Source organism: Pagrus pagrus (assembly GCF_965226575.1).
Source record: "Pagrus pagrus genome assembly, chromosome: 20".
Lineage (NCBI taxonomy): Eukaryota > Metazoa > Chordata > Actinopteri > Spariformes > Sparidae > Pagrus > Pagrus pagrus.
In genome coordinates, this window is record NC_140207.1 from 2,632,613 (window position 1) to 2,646,759 (window position 14,147).

The window sequence follows — 14,147 nt, forward strand, 5'->3', positions numbered from 1 at the left end:
AATAAAAACAGTGTCACGAGCTCAGAGCGGGAACATCTGATGGAGCAAACAGAGCTGCATCATCTGCAAAAAGGTAGAGCTGAGATCCAAAGATCACCAGTAGAGACACTTTGACTCTGATGTCAACATCCTCCTGAGTGACCTGATTACAGGTGGACAGCTCGGAGTCCGACAGTTCACACCTGACATTAACATGCGTCTAGTGACCAGTTGTGATCAGATCTCACTCCCCCGCTCATCACTGGGACAGTCGAAGGCGATGTTTTCTACACAAAGATCTTCATGTCGAATATTTGCCGAATTTACAAGAAGGCCCAAATAATTAAGAATTTGTCAGAGACAGCGTTTCACAAAGTTTATAAAGTTTCTCCTCACTCAACAACTCACTAAATTGAGCAATTTTTCAAGGGAGTCTGGTGATATTGTAGTTAATAGCTCAGTTGAAATATTCAGTGTGTTCACAAATATCTGCTGCTAACATCTGCAGGTGAATCTTCTTCTTCCACAGAGGACATCACTAGTCCTTCAATCTGGCCCACACCACCTCTGAATGTTGTCTGGGCCGAGTGATTGGATCTGAAATGTGTCCTCGGTGCGTCTGGAGGACGTTCACACCTGTACTTGGACCTGATCTGCTTATCGTTCGATCGTCTGCTTTATCAGATGACAAACTGCTGTTTCAGTCACCTCGGTGGAGCGGACGGACTCGAAGGATTTAGGCAGGATCAGCTCCTTCTTCACCAGCACCACCTCTGACACGACACAAATCCACCTGCACCTCACTGTCACCTGTCCACAACACCTACAGACACGTCGTCTTCCAGCCTCGAGACCTTTTCTACCGTCACACAGTGAGATCACACCCTGAGGGATGCACACACACACACACACACACACACACTGTCAGGACGCAGGACACACACCTGTGGTTCGACGGAGCGGTGCATGGGCGGGGTCCGGGCCTGCTGGATGCCTCCGCTGCTGAACGACTCGGAGCGCGGCGGCAGCGAAGGGTCCGAGATCCGGTTGGAGACTTTATGCTGCAATGCAGGAGAAGTCTGTCTGTTCATCTTATAATGCTCCTCCACCTGACACACACACATCAGACCACAGTCACTCACAGCGCGCTCAAGTGTGTGTTTCTACGGCTCATGTAATGATGCTGATGTGTTGCTGGCTGGTTTTCTGATTTTAGACTTGAACATTGTGTCTGTGCTCTTCTGGAGCTTCGAGGGAAATCCTGCGAGGCCGAGGTGAGGGTAGACCTACCCCTGCACAGTGTGTGTGTCTATGTGTGTGTGTGTGTGTGTGTGTGTGTGTTTCCACGTGTGGTGTCCAGAGGGAGACAGACTGATATAGCTTCAGCTGCCCTACATCAGTCCACCAGCTGCCACCAGAGGGCAGGCCTGGAGATGTGCCCTAAATGTGTGTGTGCACACTGGGGAGGGGTGTTCAGTGTGTGTGTGTGTGTGTGTGTGTGTGTGTGTGTGTGTGTGTGTGTGTGCGCGCTCATGGCCTTAATTCAGTGTGATAAGTTCAAATATGGAGCATTGACCTGTATTTCTACACACACTGGTGTTGCTTTACTGGACTTCATGTGACACAACATGTGAGGATTTTAAACAAAGCATCAAACATCTTTAAAAGGACAAATAGAAAAAGGAAAACGACTCTAACAACCTGGAAGTTAAATAAAGCCTGCAAGTGATTGACGTTAGTACCCGTTAGATACGATCCCATCACCACGACATGCAACAACACAGCAGCTCTCAACCTGTTTGTTTAGTTTAATCTAATCCAAATCATCTCCAGGAGAAGCCCAGACCTTCTTTACTCTACAAGAAATTACTGTTGTCTGTTATTTTATATTGTATGAAGAGTCATAAAACCACCAGATTGAGAGCCGCTGCAGTAAAAGGTGAAGAAGGATCCAACAGATCATCCTGCAACACCCAGACGGTGTCAGTCACCTGTGAAATGGAAAGTGACGGTTAATCATCAAGAAGTTAGAGAAGATTAAAGTGCAGAGGAGGAAACTCGACAGGAGATTAAAGGAGAAGAAGAAGAAGAAGAAGTGTATTTTGTGTATTTTATGCACCCTCGAAAAATGAAATTACTTTTCCTTAAGTCCTCAAATTCTGCACTTAAAACTAAAATAAAGACAATCAGGGCCGTCAGATTGATTTAATATTGACATACATGTGTTGTCAAATACTTTTCATCGCGTATAATCCAAGTTTATGGAAGCCCTGAGGTGCCACGCTGATTGATTGACTGATTTGACAAGTTATTCACACCCTTTTTAATCACCACTTCAGACGGGGTGCACGCTAATGTTTTTAGCTTAGCTCGACCGCACGTTGAGGGTGTAAATAATGTCTTTTCAAATCATTTTGGGATGTTGTGGCTTCCAGAGACTCGGATTCTGCTGAATGAGCTGTATGGAGCCATTTCATGTTTTTCTTGGGTTGTTTTTTCCGTTTTAAAACAAATCTCCAGCTACTTCAGAAACGTTTTGTGGACTACGAAACTTCACCAGACTTTCCATCAGCATGGGGGGAGGAGATGATAATCCTTGACATTGTCAGTGGAAGCATGCTGACATGAGCATTTAGCATATTAAACACTAATTTGCAGCCTCACAGAGCCTCTTGCTCAACTTTGGATAAGAGAAGTCTAATGTGATTCAGTGTCATCACACAGGAAGTGGGAGTTAGTGTCAGTTTTGGAGAGAAACTGAGCTGGAAGCAGTGACGGCACCAGAAAGAGGAAATTAGTGAAAAGATCGCTGTGAGAAGAAGTGAAGGGGTGAGAAATTAAAAAAGAGACGAGTCCACGTTAGCATTTCTGCTGCCAGCCCAGAGTTAATGTGTGAGTCCGCCTGCTCACAGAAGTAAAAATGTTAACAGTGATTTAAGGGGAAATCGTCAGTAAGTCGGTCTGCAGGGTCAGACAGAAGAGGGAGCAAAGTGCTGTTCATCCTCCGACTGACCCGGCGCCCGGGGCTCCGGCCCCTGGAGTCGGGGCTCCTCTCAGATCTCCTGCCGGGGCTCCTGTCAGAGCTCCTGCCGGGGCTCCGTCTCATCACTGGCCGAGAGGAGTTGGGGGCGTGTTCGGGGACGCAGGTGACACGGATTCGAGGCACGTGCAAGTGATCCCTGGACGGGCTGACGTGGGCGGGGTAGGAGGGGGGGCGGGAGCGGCGAGGTTTGTAACCGGGCAGTAAGAGCAGGTTGTCCAGGTTGATGTTTCGCGTCTCCCTGAAGGAGTGGTATTTCTTGGGAGGGATACGAGGAGAGTTGCTCTGAGCCCGACGCATCACCTGGAGAGCAAGGTGAGTGTTTACAGGAGAGCAGACAAATCAACACGTGCACAGTCTGGAAAACAGAGAACAGGTGTTCACGAGGACCTTCACGCTCCCTCTGGCAGCCATCATGAAGGTTCACTAATCAGCTGACAACGTTTCAACACATGAAACACCTCAGGCTGTCAAACATCCTGAAGCTAACCTCGGTATCTGCTCAGCCACCATCCCTGACTTCCTGTTCCTGCTGTAGCCTAGTGATTGTTGTTTTTACATTAAGTTTAATAATCATGTTTTTGAATGACTTGTTACATTCAGGTTGCAGAAATAACACAAACTATCATGGACCTGTGATCAGAGAAGTTAGACTCACTGTAAACCTCTAGATTCTTATCTCTGTGATTTGGACGCAGCAGGTTTGAACATGAAAAACATCTTTGTTTGTGTTCAACTGCAGCGTTTTCTGACAAAACACCAACACATTTAACCTTCATCTCCTGTAGTTGTTTAGTTGCCGGTTTAAAAGTGGACCTTCACGACAGCCAGAGGATCTGTACTGAATATAAGACACTGGATAACAAAAAAGACCTGAAAGAGATTCATTCAGTGTTTCGTCAAGTCTGAAGACGCAGACATCGTGTGAGACTCTGTTCATGTTAAAGCTGCTGTAAGCGGAAAACGATCATCATCTAAAACAATCAGGAAACATCTGAAGCATCGTCTCCTGCAGGACGACACCTGAAGGGCAGAAAACTTCACAAAGACAACATCAACACACATCAACACACATCAACACACATCCAGCGGCCTCTCGCTAACACCAGCTGGTCGGGGCGTGTCTGTGTTGTTCAGTTTGTCTAAAAGATCTGAAGCTGAAACGTGATTATAACTCACACTCTTAACATCGCTGTGTGTGTGTCCGTGTCTACAGTCTACCTCTTTGGCCCAGGCGGGCTTGTCGTTGCTGCTGGGCGCCTGGTCTTTGTAGTGGTACAGCTGCTTCTTGTCCTGCGGCGGTCGCGGCGGCTCCTGCTGCTGCTGCTGCAGCGACACCAGGTACGCTCGCTCCTGCTGCAGCTGCCTCTGCAGCCGCTCGGCCTGCCGCTGCTCCTCGATCTGCTTCCTCTTGTACTCCTGAAGGTCAAACACAACAGAGGAAAGACACGGGAAGAGCTGAGCGATGAGCAGGAGTGAAGGTCCAAAGAACACGTGGAAAGTGAAGCACGTGTTCATCTTAATCCAGATCTTAAATCTACTCGTTCAGAATATTTATAACGACAGGATCATCTACGTTTCACAGACTAATATCAAGTGTTACGAGACGTTTTCACAAGCTGGAGCAAAACTTGACGGATGCCATGGACTGAGCAGCCCGAGGCCTCAGTCTGAAGCTGTCCTCACATCTTTCTGACACCGGGTCTTCAGGTCAGAGGTCCGGCATTTCCCCGAGCTGTGTGTGAAAGTCTGCAGCAGCCGATGTGAGTGTGTGTGTGTGTGTGTGTGTGTGTGTCTGCTCCTCGACTCCTTGTTAGACAGTTTGAGAACGACGCCCTGACTCTGCTGTCTGGTTTGATGTCAACAACTCACCCAAAAATGATGATTTAATCATCATCTACTCAGCTCCATCTAAACATCTCTGGAGTGTCACAGCAAAGCAGAGTTGCAGCATCCTCCTAAACAACTGAAGCAGCAGGAGACTTGATTTAAAGCTGAAAAAACAACCAAATAACACAAACTGATTTGAAAAGACGTTATTTACACCCCTGACAGGTCGTGTGTGTTAGAACATTTAAAGATTTCAACTTAAAAAAGGGTGTAAATAACGTCTTTTCAATCAGTCTGAGAATGCTGCAACTCTGTTTTACTTCACCTGACTTTCACCAGCATGGAGGGAGGAGGTGATGACTGGATTTACGTTTTTGGTTGAACTGTTCCTTTAATTGTTTCTGTGTTTCTGGTTCTGCCTCAGTGTTCACTGCTGTCGGCTCGTCATGATATCTGTGTGTAAAAACAAACGGGCTGACACAGAACCAGCCATGTCCTCCAGGTCCTGGTACCGGTGCTGAGTCCACGCTCTGAAACACACGAGCTCGGGGACGTTTGTTCCGCCTCGTTAATTAATCAGATCTTGTGTGTGTGTGTCTGTCTGTGTGTGGTGTTACCAGCAGTAGGGCCTGCTCCTGCAGGAGCTGCTGCTGCAGGATCTCCAGCTGCCTCTGCTCCTCCTCCAGCTGTCTACGGATATACTCCTAACCAATCAGCCCCCGGGTCAGCGAGAGACGCAGCCAATCAGAGAGCACCGAGGCAGGCGAGAAGCAAATTGGGAGCCCAGGCAACCAGTGACATCAGCAGAGCAGGAAACAGGAGGAAGAAGTGAAAGAGGAGGACAGAGAAAAGTAGATTTATTGAAGAGGTGTGAAAGCAGGGATTTAGTCAGAAATAGACGAGCAGAGATAAAGAGAGAAGCAGCAGGGGGCTGTAATTAGGAGAACAGGAAGACCTGCTTATGTTTGGAGGGATGACGTGAAAGATCAGCATGAAATCAGCTGTGCGAGAGGGAGACGTTGTGTCGGGGAAGGAGAGCGTTAGAGGAGCGATGCACTGCAGAAGTTCAGTATTAGTCATGCAAAGCCTCCCGTCTCCTCTGTGACACTGTTAAATTAGATATGTGGGACTTTGGCTGTTTGAAACTCACGATCCACCCGGCACAGATCACTTTAAAAGTTTTTAAAATCGGCCAGAAATGGCAGGAAAATATGCAAAAATCTTATTGTAATGTTTGTTTGATGGTCAGTTGGATCACAACCTCGTGGATCTTGTCTTGCTCGGGACGCTTTACCAACACAACATGTGGCTGTTTGACGTCCTGGGAATGAGACTCAACAATCAACTATCTTTGTGGTGCGTTCAGGAACAGCTGGGACAAATCCTACTGACTCTACCTTTAACTTTAATAGTCTTTGAATTATATTAACATGACGTGAGCTTCAGTTAGCTTTGACCACAGTTGTCCTTCAGAGGGAGACTGAGGTGAGGTGAGTCAGGAAGCCACGCCCCTCTGTGCGACACCTGTGATGTGACTGTGTCTGGGGTCGACTCAGGTGTTTCCTACCTGTTCTCTCTCGGCGTGCCTCCTCTCCTCCTCGCGGCGGAGCTGCTCCATCTCTTCGTACCTCCTCCTCTGCTCGCGCTCCTGCTGCTTCCTCATCTCTCGCTCCCGACGTTGTTGCTATAGGTGGAGAAGATGTCACACGACAACGCTTCAGCTTTCTGTGTGTGTGTGTGTGTGTGTGTGCGTGTGTGTGTGTTGTGCACACCAGGAGTGTGTTTCCCTGGCATTTGGATAAGTGCTAACATCACAGGTGTGGTGGGATTTTTAAAATGGATGACAAGTCATTTCATAATCAAAGCTGAGATGTTTTTGGAGGTGTAAACAGCCGCGGGGCTAAAACAGGCAGACAGTCATCCGCAGTTATCTGACGTGATGCTCAGGTGTTAATTCTGCACCTCTGAAGTGGCTGTTTTTGGATGTAGGCGCAGAATATACGAGCTAGCTTGACGCTGGCTGTGATCGTTCAAGTGCGGCTTTTTGGCCAACAAATAGAGAGACTAGGAGCTACCTCCTCCAGCCGTCGCCTCTGCTCTTTCTGCTCCTCGATGCGTTTCTGTCTCTCAGCCAGTAGTTGGCGCTTGTGCTCCTCGTTCTGCTGCTGCTCCAGCTGCTGACGCCGGATCAGCTCCGACCGCTCCTTGTTGGCCAGCTGGAGGCGCAGGAAGTCCCGCCTCAGAGTGGACTCTCCGGGAATGTTGATGATGGAGCTAGAGGGGAACAGTTTCCTGGGGTCAGCGGTCTGAGGTTTTATTTTAAATACTTAAGTTTTAAATAATAGAGTACTTCTACTACAGTATCAGAACTAGTATTGTTACCTGGGCTCTCCAACATCCCTCTCTTCATCCTCCTCTTCACTCCCGCTGTACTCGTATTCTGTCTCATCTGCAGGAAACACACAGACTTCAGGTTAACAGCTGTGTGCAGGTGTGTGCAGGTGTGTGCAGGTGTGTGCAGCTGTGTGCAGGTGTGTGCAGCTGTGTGCAGGTGTGTGCAGGTGTGTGCAGGTGTGTGCAGCTGTGTGCAGCTGTGTGCAGCTGTGTGCAGGTGTGAGGTGAGTCTGTGGGGCGTCTCGTGCTCACCCCTCTCCCCCCTCCTCTTCTTGGTGCGGTCGATGTGGTCCTTCAGCTGGATGCGGACCTGCCGCTCGTTGGGAAGGTCTCTGATGAACGGGTGTTTGAGGAGCTGCTCGGTGCTCGGCCGCTGACTGTGGCTCTTCACCAGGCAGCTTTCTATGAACGACTGGAACTTCTTCGACCTGGACACACACACAAAACACACAAGACACACAAGACACATAAGACACATGCACAACTTGAAGAAACTCTGGTCTTCCACGTTAAACCAGCACTTTTACATAGACGTGTGTGTGTGTAATCAGATTACTGCTGAATGAGGCACAAAATCCAGGCTGGAGGAAGCGTGGTGTGATGCTGACACCGGATAATAACCACAGGACAGGTGCAGAGGAAGTATCTGTGTGTGTGTGTGTGTGTGTGTGTGTGTGTTTTCGTGACTCACCACTTCTTTGACTTGAGTCTGGGGGCGGGATTTCTGGGGATGAGGAAGAGCGCTCTCATTGGATGCATGTCACACAGAGCTGAGGAGGAGAGGAAGAAGAGGAGAAGTTAGAAAGAGAGGAAAGGAAAGGAAAGGAGAGGAGAATAAAGGAAATAATGTAAAGGAAATGTAAGGCAAGGAAGAGAGAGAAGAGAAGGAGACAATGAAAGGAAAGGAAACGGACAGGAGATGAGTCAGGAGGAAAGGAGGAGAGATGACACAATAGGATAAATAAATAAAGACATTGAGAAAAGGAAAGGAGACAAAAGAGCATGAGATAAGACAAGAGGAAAGGAAAGAAGAAGAAAGGTGAAGGAAAGGGGACGAGAGAAGAGGAGAGAAGACAAGAGGACAAGAAAACGGAGGCAGGCAGGAGATGAGAAAAGCAGAAAGGAAGGGAAAGGAAAGGAAAGGAAAGGAAAGGAAAGGAAAGGAAAGGAAAGGAAAGGAAAGGAAACACGAGTTCTGTAACGAGTCGGATGTTTGACACTTACGTGGCGCTCCCTCTGCCATCTCTATCGCCGTGATGCCGAGCGACCACAGATCACTCTGCAGAGACACGGAGAGGAAACTGAACACGTTACCGACTAACACATCACAGTCAGCGTCCGTGTTACAGGATAAAAATAACAGACACAGAAATCATCCATCTGCCGCGAGTGGAGACAACTTTTCATCAATAATATCTGCTTTAACACATTTTCCTGCATATTCACGCCAACAAACTGCGATTTAAAGTTGATGTTAACTTTGTCGGATGAACTGAGGGTTTCTTGACACGTGAAGCCCCCGGAGGGTCGAGTTAATGGCGTCTTAACAGAGCGACGCTCGTCCTCCGCGGGCTCGCCACGGGGACTCATCCTGTCCCCATTACTGCACATCCTTCACACAGTAACGGCTGCAGGAGGCAGACTGCACACTCACTGTTTTCACCGGTCGTTACACGGTCGGCTGTTTGTGCAGTCGCGTGGCAAATATCAGAGATTAAATGTCTCCAAAAAACAACGGATTTGATCATCGAAGCCTTTCATGGTTTGTTTTTAAAGGTCAGCTGGTGTTCACAGCTTTGACTCTGATGGATGAGAAATTGAACAAAGGCAATCCAAGAAATAACATCAACAACTGTATTTCTTTTACCAGAGTCTTATTGTTTTTTGCCGTTGACAGAAAGTCTTTAATAAATAAGTGCAATTTTCTTTTTAGATGTCAAAGTAAAAGTGCTTCTGTTCTAGTCGCCTGAAAATTCACAGTCGCAGTGATGAAGAAAGGCCACTTGTTAGATGGCCTGTGACTAAAGATGGTAATAAAATATCTGAAACAAACAATTACAGGAAAAGTTCACCCAAAAATAAAAGATTAATCATCATCTCCTCCCCCGATGCTGATGGAAAGTCAGGGGAAGTCTCGTAGTCCACAGCTTTGCAGCATTCTGCTAAACAACCGAAGCAGCTGGAGACTTGTTTTAAAATGTAAAGAAAAAAATTAATTCTACAAAACTCAATTTAAACTTTGCAGAATTGGCTGTTAGCACTTCCTGTTTGCGGTGCACTCATGGATGTACATACGACTATCACCGATTACTTTGATACTGAAGAAAACTTAAAAACGTGATTTTTCTAAGGCAAGTTCTGCACATGGTCCCCAGCTACTTCAGTTGTTTAGGAGAATGCTGCAACTCTCATTTTAGGGTGAACTGTTCCTTTAACGTTAAATAAAACGTGTGATATGGACCCTGCGGTTCTGCACTGTTAGCCTCTTTTAGCTCATTGTTTTGGTTGTCTGGCTGCACAAAAGCAGCCGTCAAATAAAAGTTCTGATGTTGAGATTTTATAGAAATAATGATCAGCCATGAAGTAGTTTCACTTTTAAAAGACGATTATATATCATTAAGTGTGTTTTGGCATTTAAATGGCAGATGGGAAAGGGTTCACAACAAGATGGATTAATCAACAAATTAAAAAGTATCTTCAACCGTCTAAAGATTTATAAAAACATCCACATATATGACAACTAAAGAGCTCAGAGCTTCCAGATTATATAGTTTAGTGTCTCACAGGCTTCTAGTTTTAAATGAGCCGAGTGTTCCTGCATCAATCAGCAGTAGGATGAAGTAAACAGCGTCTCTGCAGGATGTACCAAGTGTATGATTTGGACATATGTGCTGTCACACACACACACACACACACACACACACACACACACACACACACACACACACACACACACACACACACACACACACACACACGCGCGCGCGAGGTGTACCTTGAAGTCATACGTGGCGTCGGGGTTCTCGTCGCAGGCGATGACCTCCGGGGCCATCCAGTACGGCGTCCCGATGAATGTGTTCCTCCGTCCCACCGTACGATCCAGCTGAGCGCTCACACCGAAGTCCACTGCAGACACACACACACACACACACACACACACACACACACACAATTAAAGGCTTAAATTACAGGCAGTATTATGAGATATTTATGTATGAAGTTACACTCGTTTACTTTGTGAAAATGTTTCATTAACGGTCGTCAAACTATATTTTTAGCTGCGTACAGTTTGCTCATCAACCGCAGACTGTTTGCAGTGTGTGTGTGTGTGTGTGTGTGTGTGTGTGTGTGTGTGTGTGTGCGCCCTCTCACCTAGTTTCACCTCTGCGTTCTCGGTCAGCAACACGTTCTGGCCCTTGATGTCTCTGTGGATGACCTTGTGCTGGTGCAGATGGGTCAGACCCTGCAGACAGAGACAACATGTTTCTCATCAGAAGACCGTCCTCTGCAGGAGACACGTCCTCTGCAGGAGACACATCCTCTGCCAGGAGACAGCCCATAACTGACTGTCTGGTTAGTCAATAGAGCTTTTTATTAAAACTACAAGGGATTAGCTTGTTACCTTGATGATATCAAAAATAAGGTGTTCCTCAGGGAACATCCTGTGGTTCCCTTATATTTAAAGTTATTCTACCAGACAGCGTTCATGCCCACACGTGGCGATAAAGATCATTTCAGTTTCAGTTCTCACCCTGAGGATCTCTCTGCAGACGTAGGCGATCCACTCCTCCTTCAGAGAGTTCCCTTTGGTGTTTTTGATCAGATCCGTCACCGAGCCGGCCCCACAGAACTCCATCACCAGCTACAAACACACACAAAAACAGCGTTATTGTTCAGATTATCATGTGTTTTTCACATGTCTTGAAATCACAGCTTCTTTGATGAACTTCTTGGGTCTCTCGATCAAAACAAATAACAAGATGTGTGCAGATCCAGACCGTCTGGAGGAACAAACACCTGGAGTCGCATCAGATTCTGCTCTGATCCGTTTACTGACGGGAGCAGAGCTCAGAGTTACTTTTTAACTTCTGGGATTAAAAGTGGATTTATCTTCACTCCTGTTTATCAGCCTGACTGCAGCAGTGATCCAGAGGTGGTTCTGTTCTGTAATGTTGACAGCTGACTGGAGCTGGAGGGGAAATGGACTTTGCTTTATGAACGTAACGTTACAGAGAGGAGAGAGAACCGGAACCAGAACCAGAGTCTCTGCTGAGTGCTTAGCTCAGTCAGAGGTTGACGTGAAAAACAGACACGGTTAAACAGCCTCCAAATCTATCAGATGTGACTCAAATGTCTGAAAGTTTCCTTCATGTTATGCGTCATCTCGTTCTCGGACTTCCTCTCTCTCTGACCTCTGACTCTCCTGAAGTTATTACGACAGAAGACCAGATGAAACTCACCGTCACTTCGAGGAAACTTGTGGATTTCTCTGGTTTGAACATTGTTGGAAACATTTGGGATAATTTAGGACACAACTCGACAAAGTCTCGTCGTTTTTAGACATTTTAATGCAGAATTATTACACACTCAACCGAACACCAAATCCACTTATTGAGCTGTTAAATCTAAGTTCATTTTTCCACTACTAGCATTTATTTCTGGTCCCTGGTGTTGTAACAGTTCCTTTAAAAAACACATGCTGACGCCGCTTATTTAGAAATACAAAAGCAGAAATAAACTCTGCTCTGTCGAGAAACTCAGCCGTTACAAAACTCATCAAACCGCAGAAGAAATCTGAACAGACGCTGAGAGATCAGAAGGTTGCGACATGAGTGTGCATGAGATAAACATGAGTCATTTCTAAATAAAAAGCGTTACGTCGCTCTTCAGTTTGCAGACACATGCGCCGTTACGTACCCACAGCTGGTCGTCCATCCCAGGAGGGTTCTTCTTGATGAAGGCGCCGTAGTAGGTTGCGATGTTCCTGTGGTGGCTGTACTTCTTCAACATGTTGATCTCCGCTTTAATCTCCTCCTCCTCATCCTGAAACACACACAACACGAGACGAATGAGAAAACTGCACTGAGTTTACTGAAATGTGAGAAATCAGAAATCCAGAAGGAAATCAGATGAAGAAGAGTGTGTGTGGAGCAAAGTACTGCACTGTACACTCCATCCCGAAGTGTGTGTGTGTGTGTACAGATTAAATAAGGCTGTGTGTGTGTGTGTGTGTGTGTGTGTGTGTGTGTGTGTGTGTCACTTACTCCTGTGACGTCCATGACCTTAATAGCAGCAAGCTGGCCTGTTTTGACATGGCGACCCTGAAAACACAGGAAAAGGATCAAAATGAGTAAAACGCTGGAAAGGATTCACTTAATGTGTGCTTAAGTGTGTGTGTGTGTGTGCGTGTGTGTGTGTGTGTGTGGGGTTGTGTGGTTGTGTGGTTGTGTGTGTGTGTGTGTGTGTGTGTGTGTGTGTGTGTGTGTGTGTGTGTGTGTGTGTGTGTCAAACGAATAATAATTTTTTAAAAGTTAAAGCACTGAACAACACTGAACCTCTAAAATCTCAACCTTGTGCAGCCAGACAATCAAAACAATGAGCTAAAAGAGGCTCAAAGCTGCCTTGACCTGCAGGGTTCATATCACACATTTTTATTAGATGATAAAATAACATTACAGCCAAAAATTAAAGTCTATTAAACTCCTACCTCATCCATTTATTGTCCTTTTTACTGCTCATGATCGTTTCATCTGTTCTTAATTCCTCTGACGTGACGTTGTATTACAGTTTGTACTGAATTTATTTTTGTATTTTCAAATGACACAACTACTTTTATTTTAATGAAACATATTTTCTGATGTATTTGTGCCCATCTCTGTCGATTAATACATTTTTAATCAGTTAATTCTTCCCAAACTGATTTGAAAAGATGTTTTCACCCTTTTTCAAGATGAAGTCTTCACTGTAGCTGCTGAGCTAAAAGCGTTAGCGTGCTAAGCGTCTGAAGTGGGTGCACGAGCTCAAGCGGGTGTCATAAATAACGTCTTCTCACATCACTTTGGGATCGCAGGGCTTCTGGAGGCCAAGATTATGCCAGAGGAGCTGTCAGGAGCCATTTCATGTTTTTACAGTTGTTTTATTACGTTTTAAACGTCTCCAGCTTCTTCAGTTGTTTATCCAACTTTCCGTCAGCACGGAGGAGGTTGAGGTTGGAAGATGATGACTGAATTCTCATTTTTGCGGTGAACTTCTCCTTTAAAGGTTTTAGTATTGGGTTATGCATTTAGCCCAGATGGTTACGGTTAGGGTAAAGGGTTAAAGGATGCATATCATAAAGTATGGACCTCCACGTCTGGAGCCCGCGAAGGTCTCCAAAGTCCAACAGAGTCCAACTTCTCCTCCTCCGAACTAAACTCAGTATCACAGCTGTTAAAGCGAGAAAGTGGAAATACATCCACCTCGCCACCAACAGCCCACCACCCCATCACACACACACACACACACACACACACACACACACACACACACACACACACACACCATCTCCTCATGGTAACCTAGCAACAGGGCTGCTGGCAGGTTGTTTAGTGAGGGCAATGAACGGGGGGTTGGAGGAGGCAAAGTGATGGCAGTGTGTGTTTGTGCGTGTTTGTGTGCATCGTTTTTGTGTGTTAGGAGGCCATGATATTTCACACTCTGGGTCATTTGCACACGCGAGTCGCTCAGACACACACACAGACACACACACACACTCACTCACTCACACACTCACACACACACTCACAGTGTCTTGGTTACTCAGCGTTGCATCAGACACTGAATGTATCTGACAAGCTGAAACCACCTCAGAGTACGGAGAGTCTCTTGTTCTCCTTCACATCTTTGTGTCTGTCTCTCTCTTTGT

The 14,147-nt window shown here is 46.3% G+C and overlaps 1 protein-coding gene across 4 annotated transcripts in view; it reads right to left on the reverse strand.

Annotated features, from left to right (window-relative positions):
* The window catches only part of tnikb (TRAF2 and NCK interacting kinase b), a 46,283-nt gene that overhangs the window by 19,748 nt on the left and 12,388 nt on the right, over positions 1–14,147 (reverse strand). For 2 of the 4 annotated variants that reach the window (XM_084339879.1, XM_084339878.1), the window contains exons 3-17: positions 12,508–12,564; positions 12,161–12,286; positions 10,995–11,105; positions 10,616–10,706; positions 10,239–10,369; positions 8,468–8,522; positions 7,935–8,013; positions 7,496–7,671; positions 7,232–7,298; positions 6,925–7,123; positions 6,417–6,533; positions 5,467–5,553; positions 4,241–4,438; positions 2,993–3,322; positions 924–1,088 (exon numbers count right to left, since the gene is read on the reverse strand). In XM_084339879.1, coding sequence (XP_084196005.1) covers positions 924–1,088; positions 2,993–3,322; positions 4,241–4,438; positions 5,467–5,553; positions 6,417–6,533; positions 6,925–7,123; positions 7,232–7,298; positions 7,496–7,671; positions 7,935–8,013; positions 8,468–8,522; positions 10,239–10,369; positions 10,616–10,706; positions 10,995–11,105; positions 12,161–12,286; positions 12,508–12,564 — 1,989 coding nt within the window. The remainder of the gene's footprint in view (positions 1–923; positions 1,089–2,992; positions 3,323–4,240; positions 4,439–5,466; positions 5,554–6,416; positions 6,534–6,924; positions 7,124–7,231; positions 7,299–7,495; positions 7,672–7,934; positions 8,014–8,467; positions 8,523–10,238; positions 10,370–10,615; positions 10,707–10,994; positions 11,106–12,160; positions 12,287–12,507; positions 12,565–14,147) is intronic. The other 2 variants (XM_084339880.1, XM_084339881.1) reach the window with 2 other exon arrangements.